The sequence below is a fragment of the Mobula hypostoma genome, chromosome 2, assembly GCF_963921235.1.
Source record: "Mobula hypostoma chromosome 2, sMobHyp1.1, whole genome shotgun sequence".
Lineage (NCBI taxonomy): Eukaryota > Metazoa > Chordata > Chondrichthyes > Myliobatiformes > Myliobatidae > Mobula > Mobula hypostoma.
The window spans coordinates 176953205-176975431 of NC_086098.1; the positions used below are offsets into that span (position 1 = coordinate 176953205).

At 42.5% G+C, this 22227-nt stretch overlaps 1 protein-coding gene across 1 annotated transcript in view; it reads left to right on the forward strand.

Moving 5' to 3' along the window:
• Nucleotides 1-22227, forward strand: part of dhx35 (DEAH-box helicase 35) — a 114559-nt gene that overhangs the window by 14924 nt on the left and 77408 nt on the right. The window contains exons 2-6 of the mRNA XM_063041149.1: nt 1975-2108; nt 8526-8618; nt 13270-13347; nt 17552-17656; nt 20274-20335. Of these exons, the coding sequence (XP_062897219.1) occupies nt 1975-2108; nt 8526-8618; nt 13270-13347; nt 17552-17656; nt 20274-20335 (472 nt within the window). The remainder of the gene's footprint in view (nt 1-1974; nt 2109-8525; nt 8619-13269; nt 13348-17551; nt 17657-20273; nt 20336-22227) is intronic.

The following is a 22227-nucleotide window of genomic DNA, read 5'->3' on the forward strand; positions in this document are numbered from 1 at the left end:
TGGCTCACAAAAGAGCTTGAGTATTTTATGATGTTGGGAAGTAATTTAGAGCTTTGTAACTGGAGATGGGGAATTGATTTTGAAATGTTCTTAGGCAGCATCTCCTGAAGGTGCTACTGGTGGTGGGGAGTGATGTGCCCATGACATATTGGGCTGAGTCCACTGCTTTCTGCAGTAGTGACGTAGACAGGATCTTGGATAGATGTCACATCCAAGTCCTTTATTGCAGGACTCTCAGCACAGATTTTGAGCTCAACTCTCTGAAGAGGGACTCAAAGCCTTCTGACTTAGAGGTCATGAGTTAAAGGTGAAAGGTGAAAAGTTTAAGGGGAACATGAGGGGAAATCATTTTACTCAGAGGGTGATCAGAGTGTGGAGCGAGCTGCCAGCACAAGTGGTGCATGCAAGCTCAATTTCAACATTTAAGAGATGTTTGGATAGGTACATGGATGGTAGGGATATGGAGAGCTCTGGTCCTGGTGCAGGTCAATAGGCATAGGCAGTTTAAGTGGCTTGGCATGGACTAGATGGGCCAAAGTACCTGTTTCTGTGCTGTGCTTTTCTATGGCTGTCAGTGCTACCAGTAACGCCTCAGCAGATATTCTTGAACATTCTTGACATTCACACAACATCCCCAGTTGCCTCAGGGTAAGGAATGGGCGGTTCGAGCAAAAATTCTTGGTTCATTTTCTGTTCTGTATGGAGTATTAAAGTCCAGGCACTTTCTAAACCGTGACCATTAGTAGCTTGTATTACTGCAAGGTAAGAATAAAATAGCTTTCTATCAATATTTTCTAGTTTATAAGCTAGAGACATTGATGTAGGTGTTGTGGATAGTGTGGAGGGCTGTCAGAGGTTACAGCAGGACATTGATAGGATGCAAAACTGGGCTGAGAAGTGGCAGATGGAGTTCAACCCAGATAAATGTGAGGTGATTCATTTTGGTAGGACAAATATGATGGCAGAATATAGTATTAATGGTAAGACTCTTGGCAGTGTGGAGGATCAGAGGGATCTTGGGGTCCGAGTCCATAGGACGCTCAAAGCAGCTGCATAGGTTGACTCTGTGGTTAAGAAGGCATACAGTGTATTGGCCTTCATTAATCGTGGAATTGAATTTAGGAGCTGAGAGGTAATGTTGCAGCTATATAAGACCCTGCTCAGACCCCACTTGGAGTACTGTGCTCAGTTCTGGTCGCCTCACTACAGGAAGGAAGTGGAAACCATAGAAAGGGTGCAGAGGAGATTGACAAGGATATTGCCTGGATTGGGGAGCATGCCTTATGAAAACAGGTTGAGTGAATGCGGTCTTTTCTCCTTGGAGCTACGCAGGATGAGAGGTAACCTGATAGAGGTGTATAAGATGATGAGAGGCATTGGTCGCGTGGATAGTCAGAGGCTTTTTCCTGGGGCTGTAATGGTTGCCACAAGAGGACGCAGGTTTAAGGTGCTAGGGAGTAGGTACAGAGGAGATGTCAGGGGTAAGTTTTTTACGCAGGGAGTGGTGAGTGCGTGGAATGGGCTGCTGGCAACGGTGGTGGAGGCGGATACAATAGGGTCTTTTAAGAGACTTTTGGATAAGTACATGGAGCTTAGAAAAATAGAGGGCTATAGGTAAGCCTAGTAATTTCTAAGGTAGGGACATGTTCGGCACAACTTTGTGGGCCGAAGGGCCTGTATTGTGCTGTAGGTTCTCTATGTTTCTATGTAGACTCGTACATCAAAACAAATCTGATGGGAATCCCAGGGAAAAGAGAATGCATTCTTTAACTTTCCTTATTCTTTCATCAAAGTCACAGGTGCTTCCTTTGATGGGCATAATCAGGGGTTCCCGGCCTTTTTCATGCCACGGACCTCTATCATGAACCGAATGGTCCGTGGACCTCAGGTTGGGAACTCCTGGATGGTACTTGCTGAAATGATTGATTTGGATTAAAAACAAATGTATGTTAATGATTTTATTTGACTGCTTAGGCACGGAGGGTCCTGGCCTGGGTATATCTGAAGAACGAATCAGTTCTGCGGAAGCGAGTGGAACCACAGTGATTTACAACCGATATGCTTCCCTCTCCATTGAGCAGCAGAGGCAAAAGCTGCCAATCTTCAAGGTATTAATATATGTTTTTGCTGATATTGATGTTTAAAAATCTTGTTACTAATCTCATTCTTTATATTTTTCTGTTACCTTTTCATTATTTTTTTCTCAATAAAGATGGTAAATGCATTTATGTATTTCCAGTGAAGCAAAAGTAAATTATAATATTACATAAAGTAGAATTCATTCACATAATATCTTAAAACTTTGCTGGGTAAATGTGCTTCACATGTAAATGAAGAGCAGGATGCCTAATCAGTGTTTTGCATGGGGTTTAAAACAACAAGTGTTTATTTTGTGTAGGTACAGCAGTATTTAACAATTAATAGTGAGGTAGTTGTTGTTGGATTGGACATTGGGATAATCCCTTGTATTTCAAATACACAGTAGCACAGTGGTTAGCACAATGCTTTACAATAAAGGTGACAGGGGTTCAATTCACACCACTGTCTGTAAGGAGGTGATACGTTCTCCCTGTGCTTTGGTTTCTTCCCACAGTCCAAAGATGTACCAGTTGGTTGGTTAATTGGTCACTGTAAGTTGTCCCATGATTAGGCTTGGATTAAATCAGAGGATTGCTGGGCAGTGAGCTCGAAGGACTGAAAGGGCCAGTTCAGCACTGTATCTCAAGAAATAAATAATGAATGTACTCTGATAATAAATTTTACTTTGAACTTTGAAAAATAATACCGTAGGTCTCTTAACCTTCAGCAGAATGGAAAGATGAGATCTTGCCTTAACCTCTGGTCTGTCTCAACAGTTGATTTAGAACCTAGATTATATGTGTCATCTGGTAGCACACCCTCACCTCACAAGGTTAGCAGTTCAAGTTCTACTGACCAGAGAAATTGAGGTCTGGCATCAAGAGAGTGCTGTGGAGTCAGAGATGCTACTTCTTCATCGAGACATTAAACAACATGTCCAGTGAAGTGGACGGTAAAGGACCCATACTACCATTGGACAGGGGGTAGTGTTCAGTGTAAACTTGAAGATTAATTTCAAGTGGGTCACTGGATTTGACTGCATTATTTTCGGGGATTTTAGATTATGATCCTCTTTGGAGTACACGGAAATCGTGCAAAACGTATCATGGTAAAAGGACTGGTTGTCTGAGGGACACTCATGGTAGAATGTCAGTGTTACAGTAGTTCAGGGGTTCCCAACCTTCTTTATGCCATGGACCAATGCCATGAAGCAAGAGGTCCTTGGACCCCAGTGTGGGAACCCCTTCTTGGCAGAATGATTCCAGTAATGCTTTTACTTCTTGTGCTTGTTCTTGAGATCATCTTGTTAGCAATTAGTTTTTCCACTGTACATGCTATGAATTTCATTTAAGAATGCATCTCACACCTAATAAGTGTTGTTATAACAGATCACATTTCTATATCCCATTATGATGTAGAGAGGATGTTTCCTATGAAGTGGGATGTTTATGTCCAGAGGACACAGCCTCAAAATAGAGGAATTTCTTTAGCCAGAGAGTGGTGAATCTGTGGAACTCGATGCCACAGGCGGCTGTGGAGGCCAAGTCATTGGGTATATTTAAGGCAGAGGTTGACTGATTCTTGATTAATAAGGGCATGAAGGGTTACGGGGAAAAGGCAGGATGTTGCGGCTGAGAGGGAAATGAATCGGCCATGATGAAATGGCTGAGCAGACTCGATGCACCAAATGGCCTGATTTTCTAATTCTGCTCCTGTATCTTATGTGTTATGTCCTTGAGATGTGGGAGAAATCCTATGCAGTTACAGAAATGAACTACAAAGCTCCACACAGGCAACACTGAAGGGCAGGATGGAACCAAGGTCACGGAAGCTGTGAGGCCGCAGTTCTTCTTGTCACACCACCCTGACAGAGATCTCTTTTAGCAGATGTGAGATTGCTAAAGAATTTATCCACATGTGCTGGTGAATTTCACATTAAATGCCCAACTGAAGTCATTTTTCCATCTGTGCTCAGATAATGTACTAGTGCAATCACTCAAATTGAGTATGATGTTCTCCCTTGGGGTCCTGGGCCCAGCACGTAAGTGCAGTTACGTAGAAAGCACGCAGTGCATCTACTTCCTCCGGAGTCTGGTGAAACTCGGCATAACATCTAAAACTTTGACAAACTTCTACAGATGTGTAGACTAGCTGCATCACAGTCTGGTATGGAAACACCAATGCCTTTGAATGGAAAATCCTACAAAAGGTAGGGAATTCAGCCCAGTACTTCATGGGTAAAATACTCCCAACCGTTGAGCACATCTACATGAAACACTGTCATCAGAAAGCAGCATTCCTCGTCAGAGATCCTTAATAGCCAGGTTATGCTCTTCTCACTGCTTCCATAAGGTAGAAAGTACAAAAGCCTCAAGATTCTTACCACCAGGTTCAGGAACAGTTACTACCCCTCCGTCATCAAGCTCTTGAATAAAAGGAGATAATTTCACTCACTTGCCCATCCATTGAAATGTTCCCACAACAAATCATCTCACTTTAAGGGTTCTTTATCTTGTTACCTCATGTTCTGGTTATTTATTGCTATTTATTTATATCTGAATTTGCAGAGTTTATTGTCTTCTGCACTCTGGTTGATCTTCCATTGATCCTGCTCTCATTATTATTCTATAGATTTGCTGAGTATGTCCACAGGGCAGTGAATCTCGGGGTTGTATATCGTGACATAGATGTACTTTGGTAATAAATTTACTTTGAAGTCTATGGCAACTCAGAGAGCAATCACAATCCTTCAATTATTTCCCTGCAAACTATATTCCCCTCCCCTCCCCAATCTTCTTTCACCTGTCTGTGCTCTGGGGATTTACAGTGACCTATCAACCAGTTGGTCTCTGTGGTTGTGAAAAATAACTGAAGCGCTGGAGGGGAACACTTATGGTCACAGTGCAAATTCTGTGCTGACGTCAGGTTTTAACCCATTCGCTGGAACTGTGAGTCAGCTGCAGTACTACTGTGCCAACGTCAATGCAATTTCTACAACATTGCTGTAAGTCATTGAAGTAAATGTATTTTGTCAGGGAAATAAGGCAAAATAACCTGGTAAATCCCCAGAAACAAATTTGCACCTCACTTCTCATATTTATGGTTCTGCATCTTGCTGTGTAGATGCACTTCTAACTTTGGGCCGCAAACTCAGCTTTGCCTGAAGATGGCGCTCTGTGCTGAGGCTTCAATGTGAGACTTAGGGCCGTGAGTCCAGTCAGAGAGCCATCTCAACTGAATGTTCTTTTGAGATACAATGTGCCTCCCCACACATAAATTTCCACAGATAACACATATTCTTCCCCCCACCCACATACACGCACACTCTTACAGCTTCTCTCTTCCTCAGCCATTAATGATTAAATTGTGACTGAAATGTTAAAAAGTGTTAGGATCTTTTTTATTGATGTACAAAACTAAATATAGAACATATAGAACAGTACAGCACAGGAACAGGTCTATGCCAAACATGATATTGAATTAAACTAAATCCCTTCTGCCTGTACATTGTCCATATCCTTCCATTCCCTGCTTTATTAATGTTCAGAAGCTTAAAGAAAATTTATTAGTAAAGTACAGACCAAGGCCCTCCATTGGTCAGGGTCGAGCATGAATGTTGCGTCTTAGTTGTCTACATTGTCGCCGTCAGTCGATGCGCTCACCAGGGTGGTATGATATGGAGGGCAAACTGTTGCCCTTGTAGCAAACTCCGCCTCTCCATGCAGCTGATGAACACAAGGAACGGCAGAGTTCGATACAGTTTGGTACCAGTGGCATCGCAGGAGCTGCCAGTCAGCATTGACCTCAGCACGGACTACTTTAGGGACTCCAGCTCTGGATTTTCCCCTCTGGGTTTACTCCTGAAGCCATCCCCATGAGTGGGTATTGCTGCGAGGCAGCGGAGGTTTGAGATCAGAGTTTTCCTTCTAGATGAGCTGCCAATCACAGCTAATGAGCCCCATCCAAAGTACATATCTGTCACCATTTTTCTACCCTGAGATTTGTTTTCCTGTAGACATTCACAGTGGAACAAAGAAATGCAGTAGAATAAATGAAAAACTGCACACAAAGAGTGACAATCAACCCATGTGGAAAAGAAGACAATTTGTGCAATACAAAAAAAAGAACAACAAGCAAACAAATAAATAAAAGAATGTGAGTTGTTGAGTCCTTGAAAGTGAGTCCATAGTTGTGGAATCAATTCCACAGATTCACCACCTTCTGGCTAAAAACTCCTCCTCATCTCTGTTCTAAAGAGACATCCTTGTATTCTGAGGCTGTGTTCTCTGGTCCTAGACTCCTCCACTATAGGAAACATTCTCTCCACATTCAGTCTATCTAGCCATGAAAGGGTTAAGGTATAAGGAGCGTTTAATGTGTCTGGGCTTGTATGTGCTGGAGTTCAGCAGAATGAGAGGGGATTTCATTACAGCCAGTCGAAGACAAGGCCGTCCCGATATAACAGAAAAGGGATTTCTTTAGCCATAGGGTGGTGAATCTATGGAATTTGTTGCCACGGATGTCTGTGGAGGTCAAGTATTAGAAATATTTAAAGTGGAGGTTGATAGGTTCTTGAAGAGTAAAAGTGTCATAGGTTACTGGGAGAGGACAGGAAACTGGGGTGAGAGGTATAATAAATCAGCCATGATGGAATGGCAGAGCAGATCAATGGGCCGAATGGCTTGTTCCTAAGTCTTATATTTTTATATATTGGGCTACTGGAAGCAGAGTATTGTGTCCACACACTGAATGAATGTATATTTTATGTGTCAGCCCACCCCCACCACCATCTGCATTTGATCTCCTGGTGAAGAGGATATTGCATCAAAATCAGTGAATACATTGATTCAGATTTAGATTTATTTATCACATGTACATCGAAACATACAGTGGAATGTGTTGTCTGTGTTAACTCGATGTGCTGGGGACAGCTCGCAAATGTTGCCACACATTCCAGTGCCAGCACAGCTTTTCCACGATATCTATTATGCTAAACCGAAAGAACTACAAAAAAATTGTTGCTTTACCTTTTAATAGAAAGATTGAATTTATATTTATATATTTCCTTCCATAAATTAAGGATGTTCCAAACCCTCAGTTTTACTGTAGAAATCAGCAACATTATAAATTGGTAAAATTGGCAAATTGGATTTACATGTATCAAAGTACCATCCATACAGATCATTACATCAGTGCATTGAGGTAGTACGATGGAAAATATTACAGTAATAGAATAGAAATTTACGGGGAGCACAGTGGCGGAGCCGTTAGCATAACACTTTACAATGCCAGCGATAGGAAGATTGGGGTTCAATTCCAGTTGCGCTCTGTAAGGACAGTGTACGTACTCCCCATGACTGCATGGGGTTCCTCTAGGTGCTCCCATTTCCTCCCACATTCCAAAGACGTATGGGTTAGGGTTGGTAAGTTGTGGGCATGTTTTGTTGGTGCCAGAAGCATGGTGTTCTTGAAGCTACCCCCAGCACATCCTTGGATTGTGTTGGCTGTTGATGCAAATAACACATTCCCTGTATGTTACGATGTTCATGTGACAAATAAAGCTAATCTTTATCTTTCAATTCCAGAGAAAGTGCACTGCAGGCAGGCAATAAGGTACGAGGCCATAACGAGGTAGATTCTGAGGCCAAGAGTCCATCTTGTAGTACTGGGGAACTATTCAATAGTTTTATAACAGTGGCTAGATGCTGTACCCGAGCCTGTGATAGGTGCTTTTGGATTGTTGTATCTCCTGCCCAGTAGGAGTGGGGAGAAAAGAGAATGGGGTGCTTAAGGTCTTTGATTATGCTGGCTGCTTTACTGAGGCAGCAAGAAGTACAGGCCGAGTCCATGGAGAGTAGGCTCATTTCCCTGATGTGAAGATCATGCTGTTTTCTGTGATTATAGCTGGCTCCAGGTAACCCTGACCCTTTGTGTCAGGAGCATCAAGTGATCTCAGTGTGAGGTGAGCAGGGAAGCCGCCAGCACACATTGATGCCACAGAAATGGAGCCTTTTCAGTTCATCCTAAAAGTCCCAAAACTTTGAGGAATAGCTGCAGCACTTAATCCAACCTACTTCCTGATTCCCCACAGTCCTGAAAATCACATATCACAGTGTTACTGCATTCCTGTACCTGGGCTTCTGGAATATGCCACAGTCTTTCGACAATATATTTCCTCACTCAAATTCCAAAATGTTCCAGCAACAACTGAATTTGCAAAAGAATGTTTTCTTTTATTACACGGGACTTGAATGTGTTGGTAAATCAGGTTCTGTGATTCAGACAAGTTATAATCAGTTAGTGGTAATAAGTCTGTTGTGAAGACCTGGAGTATGATTCTATTTTCTCCCAGAATGCTGTGGATTTGCTACACAATCTCACAGTGCAAATGGGGGCAATGAAGAAAGAAAAGTGATTATTTATGGTTTTGTCTTCTCTTGTTTTAGCACAGAAATCATATCCTGTATTTGGTGGAGAACTATCAGACATTGGTGATAGTAGGTGAAACAGGATGTGGAAAGAGCACTCAGATTCCTCAGGTTGGTAGCAGCTCACTATATTTTCCTAACCTTTCATTTTTGAAGAATTGTAAACTTGCAAGCACTGAAGAACATTTCATCCTCGAAAGCACTAATCTGTGTAGTTTCATTCCAGTGGTCTGAGCCAAAGATAAAATTTTATTTTAATTGCCCTAGACTGTTGTGGCTGTAATTCTGGAGCAAGTGATTTATTATCAATTAGGTCCACTCGGAAGCTGGCTATTCTCTGGTTTTCGGAAAAGCCTTGCTAAAGTCTGTGTAGACTTATCTATCGGCCTGCCTTCATCGGTCGTCTTGGTCACCTCTTCAATGAACTCAATCAAGTTCGTAAGGCATGCACAAAGCCATGCTGACTATCCCTAATAGGTTTTTGCCTTTCCAAATGCAAATAAATCCTATCTCTCAAAATCCATTCCTATTCTCTAGGGGTGGCACAGTGGTGTCATTTTCTGCCACTGCCTGTAAGGAGTTTGTACGTTCTCCCCGTTTCTGTGTGGGTTTTCTCCTGGTGCTCTGGTTTCCTCCCACAGTCCAACGATGTACCAGTCGGTAGGTTAATTGCTCACTTACACTACACTGGATGAACTCAGCAGGTCGGGCAGCATCAGTGGAAACAATGAGTTGACGTTTCGGGCTGGAACCCTTCGTCAGGACTGAAGAATGAAAGATGGGGAAGGATTTGAAGAATGCTTGTAGGTTCAGTTGAAATACCAGTAATTTGAAAGACACAGGGGTCGGGGAGGGGAAGCATTGACGTCATAGGCAGGAAAACAATGGGTAGTAGAAGAAGGAGGTGGAACCATGAGGGAGGTGATAGGCAGCTGGGGGAGGGGGCAGAGTGAAACAGGGATACAGGAAGGGAGGGGGAGGGAATTACTGGAAGTTGGAGAATTCTGTGTTAAATTCTAGGTTAATTGCTCATTGTAATTGTCCCATGATCCATTTTTTAAGAAAGGAGGAAGGCAGCAGAAAGGAAATTATTGACCAGTTAGCCTGATCTCAGTGGTTGGGAAGATGTTAGAGTCAACTGTTAAGTACAAGGTGATGGAGTACTTGGTGACACAGGACAAGATAGGACACAGTCAGTATGGTTTCCTTAAGGGCAAATCCTGTCTGACGAACTCATTGGAATTCTTTGAGGAGATTACAAGTAGGATAGATAAAGGGATGTAGTAGATGTTGTATATTTGGACTTTCAGAAGGCCTTTGACAAGGTGCCACACATGAGGCTGCTTTCTAAGTTAAGAGCCCATGGTATTATAGGAAAGTTACTGGCATGGTTAGAGCATTGGCTGATTGGAAGAAGGCAGCGAGTGGGAATTAAAAGGGTCCTTGCCTGATTGGCTGCCAGTGACTAGTGGTGTTCCACAGGGGTCAGTGTTAGGACCACTTCTTTTTATGCTGTATATAAATGATTCAGATGTTGAAATAGCTGGCTTTGCTGCCAAGTGTGCAGATGATACGAAGATTGGTAGAGGGGTGGGTGGTGTTGAGGAAACAGGTAGGATGCAGAAGGATTTAGGCAGATTAGGGCAATAAAGTGGCAAATTAAATATAATGTTGGAAAATGCATGGTCATGCACTTTGATAGTGGAAACAAATGTGCAAACTATTTTCTAAATGGGGAGAAAATCCAAAAATCTGAGACGCAAAGGGACTTGGGAGTCCTTGTACAGAACACCCTAAAGGTTAACTTGCAGGTTGAGTTAGTGGTAAGGAAGGCAAATGAAATGGTAGCATTCATTTCAAGAGGTCCAGAATACAAGAGCAAGGATGTGATGCTGAGCCTTTATAAGGCACTGGTGAGGCCTCATCTTGAGTATTGTGAACAGTTTTGGGCCCCTCATCTTAGAAAAGATGTGCTGGCATTGGAGAGGGTCCAGAGGTTGTTCACAAGGATGATTCCAGGAATGAAAGGGTTATCACATGAGGAACGTTTGATGGCTCTGGGTCTGTATTCACTGGAATTCAGGAGGATGTGGGGGATCTCAATGAAACCTTTCAAATGTTGAAAGGCCTAGACAGAGTAGATGTGGAAAGTATGCTTCCCATGGTGGGGGAGTCTAGGACTAGAGGGTACCCTCAGGACAGGGGGCAGTCCATTCAAGACAGAGATGCGGAGAAATTTCTTTAGCCAGCGGGTGGTGAATTTGTGGAATTTGTTGCCACGTACAGCTGTGGAGGCCAGGTCGTTGGGTGTATTTAAGGCAGAGATTGACAGGTTCTTGATTGGACGTGGCATCAGAGGTTACGGGGAGAAGACTGGGAACTGGGGTTAAGGAGGAGAAAAGAAAAAGATCAGCCATGATTGAATGGCAGAGCAGACTTGATGGGCCAGGTGGCCTAATTCTGCTCCTATGTCTTATGATTAGGCTAGGATTAAATCGGGGCTTGCTGGGTGGTGCACCTTAAAGGGCCGGAAAGCTTATTCCGCATGGTATCTCAATCAGTAAATAAACAGGTAGATAAACTTTACAGCCACTGATATAAGTTTAAACCCACCAGGCTTATACCTGCTACCCTTTATAATTTATTTATTTTATATAAAGTTACAGCACGGTAACAGGCCCTTCCGGCCCAATGAGCCTGTGCCGTCCCGTTACACCCATGTGACCATTTAACAGACTAACCCATACGTCTTGGGAATGTAGGAGGAAACTGGAGCTGAACAGCAACTGAAGTTCTTGACTATGCCTGCATGCGTTTGTGCATGGAGTTGCTGCCACATGATTGGCTGATTAGGTACTTGCATTAACGAACAGGTGTACATGTGCACCTAGTAAAGTGGCTACCGAGTGTAGATGGGAGAGGATGTTTCTGCAGTGTAGTGCTGGGAAATCCAGCAAGATGGGGCATCATCACTGGGCACCATGTGGAATACAGCAACAAGGTTCCGTATAAGAACATAAGAGAATAGGAGCAGGAGCCAGCCATCTGGCCCCTCGAGCCTGCTCCACCATTCAATAAGATCATGGCTGATCTGACCATGGACTCATCTCCACCCACCTGCCTTTTCCTCACAACCCTTAAATCCCCTGCTATGCAAAAAGTTATCCAACTTTTTCTTAAATATATTTACTGTGATGACAGACATGATAGCACCTGTCGCTCAGTAAGCCAGAATTTGTTAGTTAGCCCTACATGTGCAAGGATCTAACCCATACTGAAATGTACAGTACTTTGCAAAAGTCTTTGGCATATATACAGAGAGCTAGGGTGCCTAAAGTCTTTAGCACAATACTGTATTTACCAACGTGGAGCGGAGAGCAAGTTTGTAAATCTGGTAGGAGCAAAGGATCTTGGGAATAGTGAAGGTCAAGTGTCGTGGGAGAGGTGTGGGGCAGGTAGCAGAGGAGTGCCAGGGGTGGGGGAGTGGCGCGGTTGCAGCATTTGGTTTATTGATCGCTACAGAATGTCTCTCTGGTGCTTCCCGTTCTCTCCCCTCTCTCTTCCCCTTTTCACAACCATGATTCCCCTCTCCTTTGCCCCCTTCCCACTCTCAGTTCACGATGAAGACCCATATCTGAATCAGGTTTATCATCACTCACGTATCTCATGAAATATGTTTCTCTTTTGCAGTAGCAGCAATACAGTGCAATACATAACATTTCTACTGTAAAAGGCTGAAAGTCAGCAGTCTGGATTTACCCCATAGTGGGAGAGCTAAAACTGATAAGGCGTGGGTGTAGAACAAATTGGATCAGGGTTCGAAGGGCACAGACACAATGGGCCAGATAGCTTTTTCTGTATTCCAAATCTGAGTGTAAAACTTTACAGACACGAGAGATTTTGCAGATGCAGGAAATCCAGAGTAACACATACAAAATGCTGGAGGAACTCATCGGGTCAGACAACATCGAAGGAAATGAATAAACAGTTGACATTTTGGACTGAGACTCTTCATCAGGACTGGAAAGGAAGGGGGCAGAAGGTAGAATAAGAAGGTGGGGGGGGGAGGATTACAAGCTAGTTATGTTGTACGCTCAGTAGCCATTTTGTTAGGTACACCTGATCATGTGGCAGTAACTCAATGCATGAAAACATGCAGACATGGTCAAGAGGTTCAGTTGTTGTTCAGACCAAACATCAGAATGGGGAGGAAGTGTGATCTAAGTCACTTTGACCGTGGAATGATTGTTGGTGCCAGATGGGGAGCTTGAATATCTCAGAAACTGCCGACCTCCTGGGATTTTCATGTACAACAGTGTTTAGAGTTTACAAGGAATAGTGCAAAAAAAAAAAAATCCATTGAATTGCAATTCTATGGTGAAAGTGCCTTGTTAATGAGAGAGGTTAGAGGAGAATGGCCTGACTGGTTCAAGCTGACAGGAAGGCAACAGTAACTCTACTAATCACACTATAAAACAGTAGTGTGCAGTAAAGCATCTCCGAATGCACAACAAGTCGAATCTTGAAGTGGATGGGTTACAGCAGCAGAAGGCCATGAACATACACCCAGTGGCCACTTTATTAGGTTCCTGTTGTATCTGATAAAGTGGCCACTGTGTGTAGTTTAGATGTTGATTTCCAACAGGGAAGTATTTCATTTTTGCTGTGACTTCCACAGAAAACCCTCAAAAAGGTGAACTGTGTAAAGTCGCATCTTTCGACTGACAGCTTCAGTCTCACCTCTCTTCTCACTTGTACCCAGTATCTGTTAGAAGCTGGCTGGACTGCAGAGGGACGAGTGATTGGTGTGACACAGCCTCGCAGGGTGGCTGCAGTTTCGGTAAGTAGCTAACTTCTGCTTTCTCTTGAGCAAATAACCACAGGACCTTATCAGAAAATCTGCACTTACTTTGGAAAACCCACAGTTATCTCTTGAACTGAAACCTTACAGATTTGTGCAGTGGTGTGTGCGTAATGTGTTGCATCTTCTGTGCACTTATAAATTTACAATCACATGTTAATTTAGTTGGAAAAGTGAACTGATTTTCATCATTTATGTAAATAAAGGCTTGATATTCTAAATTGGAGAAAGGCCAATTTTGATGGTATCAGAAATAATCTGGCAAGTGTGGATTGGGACAGGCTGTTTTCTGGCAAAGAGGTAGTTGGAAAGTTGGAGGCCTTAAAAAAACTAAATTTTGAGAGTACAAAGTTTGTATATGCCTGTCAGAGTAAAAGGTAAAGATAACAACTATCGGAACCTTGGTTTTCAAGAGATATTGGATCATATAGGCATCCGTTAGTCTCGTGAGACCATGGATTTGTGCCTTGGAAGGTTTCCAGGGTGCAGGCCTGGGCAAGGTTGTATGGAAGACCGGCAGTTGCCCATGCTGCAAGTCTCCCCTCTCCACACCACCAATGTTATCCAAGGGAAGGACATCAGGACCCATACAGCCTGTCGCAGAGCAATGTGTGGTTAAGTGCCTTGCTCAAGGACACACGCGCTGCCTCAGCCAAGGCTCGAACCAGCGACCTTCAGGTCACTAGATGAACACCTTAACCACTTGGCCACGCGCCAACAGAAAGAGATATTGTGACCGTGGTTAAGAGAGAAAAGGAGGTGCATTGTAGGTATAGGCAAGTAGGGAAAAATGAAGTGCTTATGGAGTATAAGAAATGCAGGAGCCCTAACAGAGATATTTAAAACATCCTTAGCGACAGGAGAGGTACCAGAGGATTAGAGTATAGCTAAAGTTGTTCTGCTGTTTAAAAAAGATTTTAAGCATAAACCAGGAAATTATAGGCTGGGAAGTCTGACATCAGTTATGGGAAAGTTATTGGAAGGTATTCTTAGGGACCAGATATATAAGTTTGGATTGACATGGACTGACGTGGCATGGCTTTGTGTGTTGCAGATCATGTCTAACCAATCTTATAGAGTATTTCGAGGAAGTTACCAGGATCGTGGATGGAGGCAAGCAGTGGATGTTGTCTACATTGACTTTAGTAAGGCATTTGACAAGGTCCTGCATGGAAGGATGGTCAAGAAGGTTCAATCGCTTGGCATTCAGAGTGAGGCAGTAATTTGGATTAGACATTGGCTTTGTGGGAGAAGCCATAGAGTGGTAGTAGAGGTGTGCCTCTCTGACTGGAGGCTTGTGACTAATGCAGTGCTGCAGGGATCGGTGCTGGGTCCTTTGTTGTTTGTCATCTATATCAATGATTGGATAATAATGTTAAATTTGCAGATGACACCAAGATGTGGGTGTGGTGGACAGTGAGGAAAGCTATCATAGTTTGCAGAGAGATCTGGAAAAATGGGCTGAAAAATGGCAGATGGAATTTAATACAGACAAGTATGAGGTTTTACTCCTCAGTAGGATCAACCAGGGCGAGTCTTACATAGTAAACAGTAGGGCACTGAGGATTGTGGTAAAACAAAGGGATCTGGGAATACAGGCCTGTAATTCATTTAAAGTGGCGTCACAGGTAGATAGGATTGTAAAGAAAGCCTTTGGCACATTGGCCTTTATAAACCGAAGTATTGAGTACAGAAGATGGGGTGTTATGTTGAAGTTGTATAAGACATTGGTGAAGCCTAATTTGGAGTACTGTATGCAGTTTTGGTCACCTAACTACAGAAAAGATGTAAATAAGGTTGAAAGAGTATAGAGGAAATTTACAAGGATGTTTCTGGGTCTGGAGGACCTGAGTTATAAGGAAAGATTGAATAGATTAGGACTGTATTCTTTAGAACATCAAAGATTGAGAGGAGATTTGATAGATTATGAGGGGTATAGATAGAGTAAATGCATGCAGGATTTTTCAACTGAAGTTGGGTGGGACTGCAACCAGAGTTCATGGGTTAAGGGTGAAAGGTGAGAAGTTTAAGGGGAACATGAGGGGAAACGTCTTCACTCAGAGGGTCGTGAGAGTTTGGAATGAGCTGCCATCATGTGGTACATGCAAGCTCAATTTCAATGTTTAAGGTACATGGATAGTAGGAATATGGAGGGAATGGTCCCAGTGCAAGTTGATGGGAATTAAGTGGTTTAAATGGTTTCAGCATGGACCAGATGGGCCGATGGGCCTGTTTCTGTGTTGTACTTCTCTTTGACTATAAAATTAAAGTATAATATTAAAACTTATGGATGCTTCCAAATTTTAGTATTATAATTAATATTGAGGAAGACCATGATGGCAAAGGCACTGGAAATGTATTTAATAACTTTCCAAAGGAAATTATATAAATATATACAAATGGAGGGCTATATAGGAGGGAAGAGTTAGCTAGGTCTTAGAGTAGGTTCAAAGTTCAAAAGTACTTATATGTCATCATACACAGCCCTGAGATTCATTTTCTTGCAGGCATTCTCAATAAATCCATAGAATAATAACAGAATCCATGAAAGACCGCACCACTTGGGCATTCAACCAGTGTGCAAAAGACAGCAAACTGCAAATACAAAAAGAAAGAAATAACAGTAATAATAATAAATAAGCAATAAATATCGAGAACATGAGATGAAGAGCCCTTGAAAATGAGTCCATAGGTTGTGGGAACATTTCAATGATGGGGGCAAGTGAAGATGACTGAAGTTATCCCCTTTGGTTCAACAGTCTGATGGTTGAGGTAATAACTGTTCCTGAACCTGGTGGTGTGAGTCCTGAGGCTCCTGCACCTTCTTCCTGATGACAGCAGAAGACAGCATATCCTGGGGTGGATATTGCTTTCCTGCGACAATGCTCTGTGTAGTTGTGCACAATGGCGGAGAGAGCTTTACCTGTCATGAACTGGGCCGTATCCACTACTTTTTGAAGTTTTTTTTTGTTCAAGGGCATTGGTGTTTCCATATCAGGCCATGATTCAGCCTGTCACTGTACTCTCCACTGAACATGTGCTCAGTGGGCTGAATGGCCTGTGTTTGTCAACATCATTCATGCTGTCAAGAAAGAGAAGATCTAAGACCCTTCTTAAGGTGTACCTTTCTGATCAAGTTGTTCTTTACCTGTCCATAGCCTTTCTCCTCGGTTAGGTAAAAATATGTCTGTTGAAATATTATGACTATTTTATTTTATTGTTAGCAATACCACATAACTGCTTCTTGTTATTGGCCTAGATAACAACTTGTGGTGCTGGACAATGTATGTTTACATTGCCTGTAAGCTCGTGATATCTTCTGCATACATACACCTCTCTTTTTGTCGCATCTCAAAGAGTAAGATTTGCAGGCAGCAAACACAAAATGCTGGAGGAACTCTGAGTTCCTCCACTATTTTGCGTATGTTGATCTGAATTTCTAGTAAGTGCGGAATTTCTTGTCCAAAGTTCAATATTCAATGTAAATTTATTATCAAAGCATGTATTGTTGTTATGTGTCATGTTGTATGATGTGGATGACCATGACTGTCTTGGGCAATTTTTCTTCAAAAGTGGTTTGCCTTTGCTTTCTTCTGGATAGTGTCCTTACAAGACGGGTGAACCCAACCATTATCAATACTCTTCAGATTTTGTCTGCCTGGTGTCAGTGGTCTCGTAACCAGGACTTGTGATATATACTAGCTGCTCGTACGACCATCCACCACCTGCTCCCATGGCTTCACATGACCCTGATCAGGGGGCTGAGCAAGTGCTACACCTTGCCCCAGGGTGGTCTGCGGACTAGCAGAGGGAGAAAGCACCTTGCACCTCCTTTAGTGGAGACGTATCTCCACCCCACCACCCCAAAGCACATGTATGTCACCATATACAACCCTGAGATTTGTTTTCTTGTGGGCATACTCTATAAGTCCAAGAAACATAATGGAATCAATTAAAGACCACACCCAACATTATATACAAACAACCAATATGCAAAAGAGAAAAAAAAAGAAATAATAACTAAATAAGCAATAAATATGGCAAACATAAGATGAAGTGTCCTTGAAAGTGACTCCATAGGTCATGGGAACAGTTCAGTGATGGGGCCAATGAAGTTGAGTTAAGTGTATTTAAGATCTATGAGCACTTTATACCTGTTGATCTTGCTTCCTTTTATTTCTAGGTGGCAGGGCGAGTAGCAGAGGAACGAGGGGCATTGTTGGGTCATGAGGTTGGATATTGCATCCGTTTTGATGACTGCTCAGATTCCCAAGCCACCAGAATAAAGGTAAGGTTTACTGTCAATGCTTGCCACTGGGAATGTGGCTGAAGTGGGCAGTAGGGTAGTGTAGATGTTAGGGCAGTCGGGGTTTATAGTGATAGTCATACTTTATTGATCCCGAGGGAAATTGGTTAAAGCGTTATCAATCACCGATAGGGGTGCAGTTCCTGCGCTGTCTGTAAGGAGTGTACTTTCTCTCTATCACTGCGTGCTCCAGTTTTCCTCCCACATTCCAAAGACGTACAGTTAAGGTTGGTGGGTTGTGGGCATGCTATGTTGGCACCAGAAGCATGGCGACACTTGCAGGCTTCCCCAGCACATCAGAAATGGTGATGCAAGCTTCACATTTCACTGTATGTTTCATGTTCCAATGTACACGTAACAAATGAGACTAATCTTTAAAGCAATGCCACACAATGCCAGAAAGTTCGCAGGTTTGTTCCCAAACTGTACTAAGTCAGAATGTTTTTAAGATTCAAGATTCAAATACGTTTATATCAAAGAATTTATAAGTTATACAATCTTGAGATTTGCTTGCTAACAGGTAGCTAAAAAGCAAGAAACCTGAAAGAACCCAATTAAAGAAAAAAAATAGAAGACAAACACTCAATGCGCAAGAGATAAAAAAAATAAAAACCATGCAAACAATTGAAGTGAACAGCAGTATCCTGAATCAAAATGGAGTCCTCAGATCCAAACCCCGGAGAACCCGGAGTAGGCCCAAAGCCTCCCTTATCAGTTCATCATATTAGCCGGCACAGAGCACAGCAGCTGGGGCAGTCTTCATAGCCTCAGCGCCATGGAGATGACCATCATGGAGAATGAGTGGAATCGTCTCTCATCCTGACCGACGCCCTGTCTTTTCAGTCTGTCTGGGCCGGTGTTTAAATTGACCAAATAATGAAACGGCAAAAGGCTCCGGTGCCCTGGAGAGAGGAGTGAAGATTGCAGAGTGCGAATGCAATCGGCTCTCGCCTCTGATCTGGGCCAGTGTTTAAATTTAAATTGTCTAAACAACAATTCGTACCTCGCACTAGGACCCGGGCACCGCTGCTGCAAAAGGCTCCCGGCCTAGACCACACCTCCCAGTGACTCCACACCGCCCAGATTTTGTCACTCAGCCCGAAGCCGCTCTCAAGCTCTTCAAACCTGCCCAGCGCCCAGAGCAATCCAACCTCGTACCTGAGCCAGTTGTACGAGCACCTAATCCCCTCTACCTTTAGCGAGCTTTACTCAGCTTCAGGCACAATAAAGGCTAAGGACAATAAAATGGAGCATGGATCCTTCACATAGTCACAGCTTGGCCATTCCTGCTAGAAGTTTGTAGGGGCAAGACTTAGATATTGGCCGAACGCAGGAAGTTGGGACTAACAGCATTGGCTCATGGAGCTGAAAGGTCTGTATCTATGCTATACTCCTATTGCCCTGTGACTCTATATGAGTCAAAGAGAGGATGCAGCTTACCTGTGATGTTTCCTTATGGCTGAATAACTTTCTCAAAAGTTATAAGGGAAAGGCAGGAGTCTGTGTTTGAGAGAAATAATAAATTGGTCATGATTGAATGGTGGAGCAGACTCAATGGGCTAAATGGCCTAATTCTGCTCCTATGTCTTATGGTCTTGCTTGCTATCCAGATAAGTAGGTTAGTGGCTGAGGGTGCCATGGTACCATAGCGGTTAGCGTTAGAGTTGAAATTCGGATTTAAATTCTGGGGTCCTCTGTACGTTCTTTCCATGTGTGCGTCGGTTCCCTCCGGGTGCTCCGGTTTCCTCCCGCAGTCCAAAGATGTACCGGTTAGTACGTTACATTGGTCATCATAAATGTTCCTGTGATTAGACTTGAGTTAAATTGGTGGGATGCTGTACCACGCTGTATCTCTAAAAGAAAATAAAATATTAACAACATTTAAAAGGCACTTGGAAAGTTCATGGATAGGAAAGGTTTAGAGCAGAGGTTCCCATGTGGGGATCCACAGATCCCTTCCTTAATGGTATTCGTCCATGGCATAGAAAAGGTTGGGAACCCCTGGTTTGGAGGTATGTGGACCAAATACAGATAAATGGGAATGGTTTAGATGGGAATCATGGTTGGCATTGACAAGTTGAGTCAAAAAACCAGTTTCCTTGCAGTGGAACTCTATGACTCCATGACCCTCAGTACAATTTGGCTAAGGTGTTAGAATGCACAAACCACTGTGAAAATATCACCCCATCTGGCACGTGGGATATTGGAAAAAGAAAGAGCATTACAATTAAGTCTTTACATTTCTTACACATTCCCTTCTTTCTTAGCCATCAGAGTGTGATTACATTGATGGATTACATAGATTGCAGCTGTCTCATTGGACCAAATTGTGTTTCAAGAGATGGAATTAAAGAGATTAACTCTTTAAAACTTTGCTTCACAAACACTTCCCATTCCTTTTCACTGAACTTTATTACTACAGGAGACCAATCTTCTTGACAAGGCAGCAGGCAAGGTGTAGGATTTTGTCCTGTGACAATTTTTAAGCATAAACTATTGTTACATGACATATATTGGTACCCTTTCGTGCTCTGTGAGTAAGAAGTATTGCATTATTCTGAATGAAAACATTGAATTACACTGTCCCATTATGATTTAGTTCCTTACAGATGGGATGCTCGTCAGGGAAATGATGGCTGACCCTTTACTGAAGAAATATAGGTAAATATTGATTATACAAGCAATGTTACTGTAGTTCTACAATATATAAAGTTCAAAGTACATTTTAATATTAAAGTACATATATGTCACCATATGCAAGTCTGAGATTCATTTTCTTGCAGACATACTCAATAAATCCATAATAGAATAAAATCCATAATAGAATCAATGAAAGACCACACTAATTAGGTATTCAACTAGTGTGCAAAAGACAACAAACTGTGCAAATATAAAAAGAAGTAGTAATAATAATAATAAATAAGCAATAAATGTCTGGAACATGATTTGAAGAGTCATTAAAAGTGAATCCGTTAGTTGTGGGAAAATTTCAATCATGGGGCAAGTGAAGTTGAGTGGTTGTCCCCTCTGGTTCAAAAGCCAGATGGCTGAGGGGTAACAACTGTTCCTGAACCTCACGGTGAGAGTCCTGATGCTGGCATACCTTCTTCCTGGTGGCAGCAGCAAGAAAAGAGCATGCCCTGGGTGGTGGTGGTTCCTGATGATGGATGCCACTTTCCTGCAACAGCGTTTCATGTAGATGTGCTCAATAGTTGGGAGACCTTTTCCCACAATAGACTGGGCTGCATCCGCTACTTTTTATAGGATTTTCTGTTCAAGGGCATTGGTGCTTCCATACCAGGCTGGTATTTTTAAACTTTATTGCAAGTAAAATGAAACAAAACTAAGCTACTTGGTTCCTGCTGCATTTAAGGTTTCATTTAGTCATAAGGTTGTTAGCAAATACTTGTATTTAGTTCAATTAACTGAAAATTAAGCTAAGCACAATTTTGATCAAGTCTCCACGCATCATCAAAATGATACAGGAAGGAATCCATTCCCAACTTAATTTTCATCTGACACATAAGTAAGCGGGGAATTATAAAGAAGAATAGAATGTGACACTTATTGTAAAATATTTAGGCTCTCTGCTGTTTATTGCTGTGGTTGTGGGCTGGGAATATTAATTGCAAAGTAACATACCTAAAATGCTGAAGGAACTCAGTCCGTCGGGCAGCATCTATGGAAATGAATAGATAGTTGATGTTTCAGGCTGAGACCCTTCATCAGGACTGGAAAGGAAGGGGGAAGTTGCCAGAATAAAAAGGTGGAGGTAGGGGAAGAAGGCTAGCTGGAAGGAGATAGGTGAAGCCAGGTGGGTGGGATAGGTCAAGGGTTGGACAAGAAGGGATCAGATAGGAGAAGAGAGTGGATAAACGGAGAAAGGGAAGGAGGAAGGTGCCCAGGGCAAGTAATAGGCAGGTGTGAAGAAGTGAAATGTCAAAGAGTGGGGAGTAGAGGAAAGTAAGGGGGAGTAATTTGTTTACCAGAAGAAGAAATCAATATTCATGCCATGGAGGCTACCCAGATGGAGGGTGGCCTCATCTCAGCACAAGAGGATGCTAAGGACCGATATTTCAGAACGGGAATGGAAATTGGAATTAAAATGTTTGGTCACCAGGAAATCCTGTTTGTGTGGGAATATTAACTATTGTTTATTGATGATAAATAATATTTGGCAAAAGTTACAATTATATTCCAACTGTCCATTCTTATGTGTTAAGGTTAACTCCTATAGACAGAGGAATACAAATCACATTATTGAAGACTAGTAAAAATTATGTTAGCTGAATATTGACTGGAAACCATGCTCCAGCTGTAACAATAAGATGTCTAAGCAATACGATATTAGACAGAAAGATCAGAGGTCCCTAGTCTAGCAAGGTGACAGCAAACAGACAATATTAGATGGAAAGATCAAAATTTCTTAGACTAGCAAGGTGGTAGCAAAGAGAAAGTTATTTTGAGAAGTGTAGGGTGGAGCGGATTAAAATGGCAAAGAGTCAAGAGCAAATTGCTTATCTTCATCTTCAATATTAATTCTGTAAATTTCT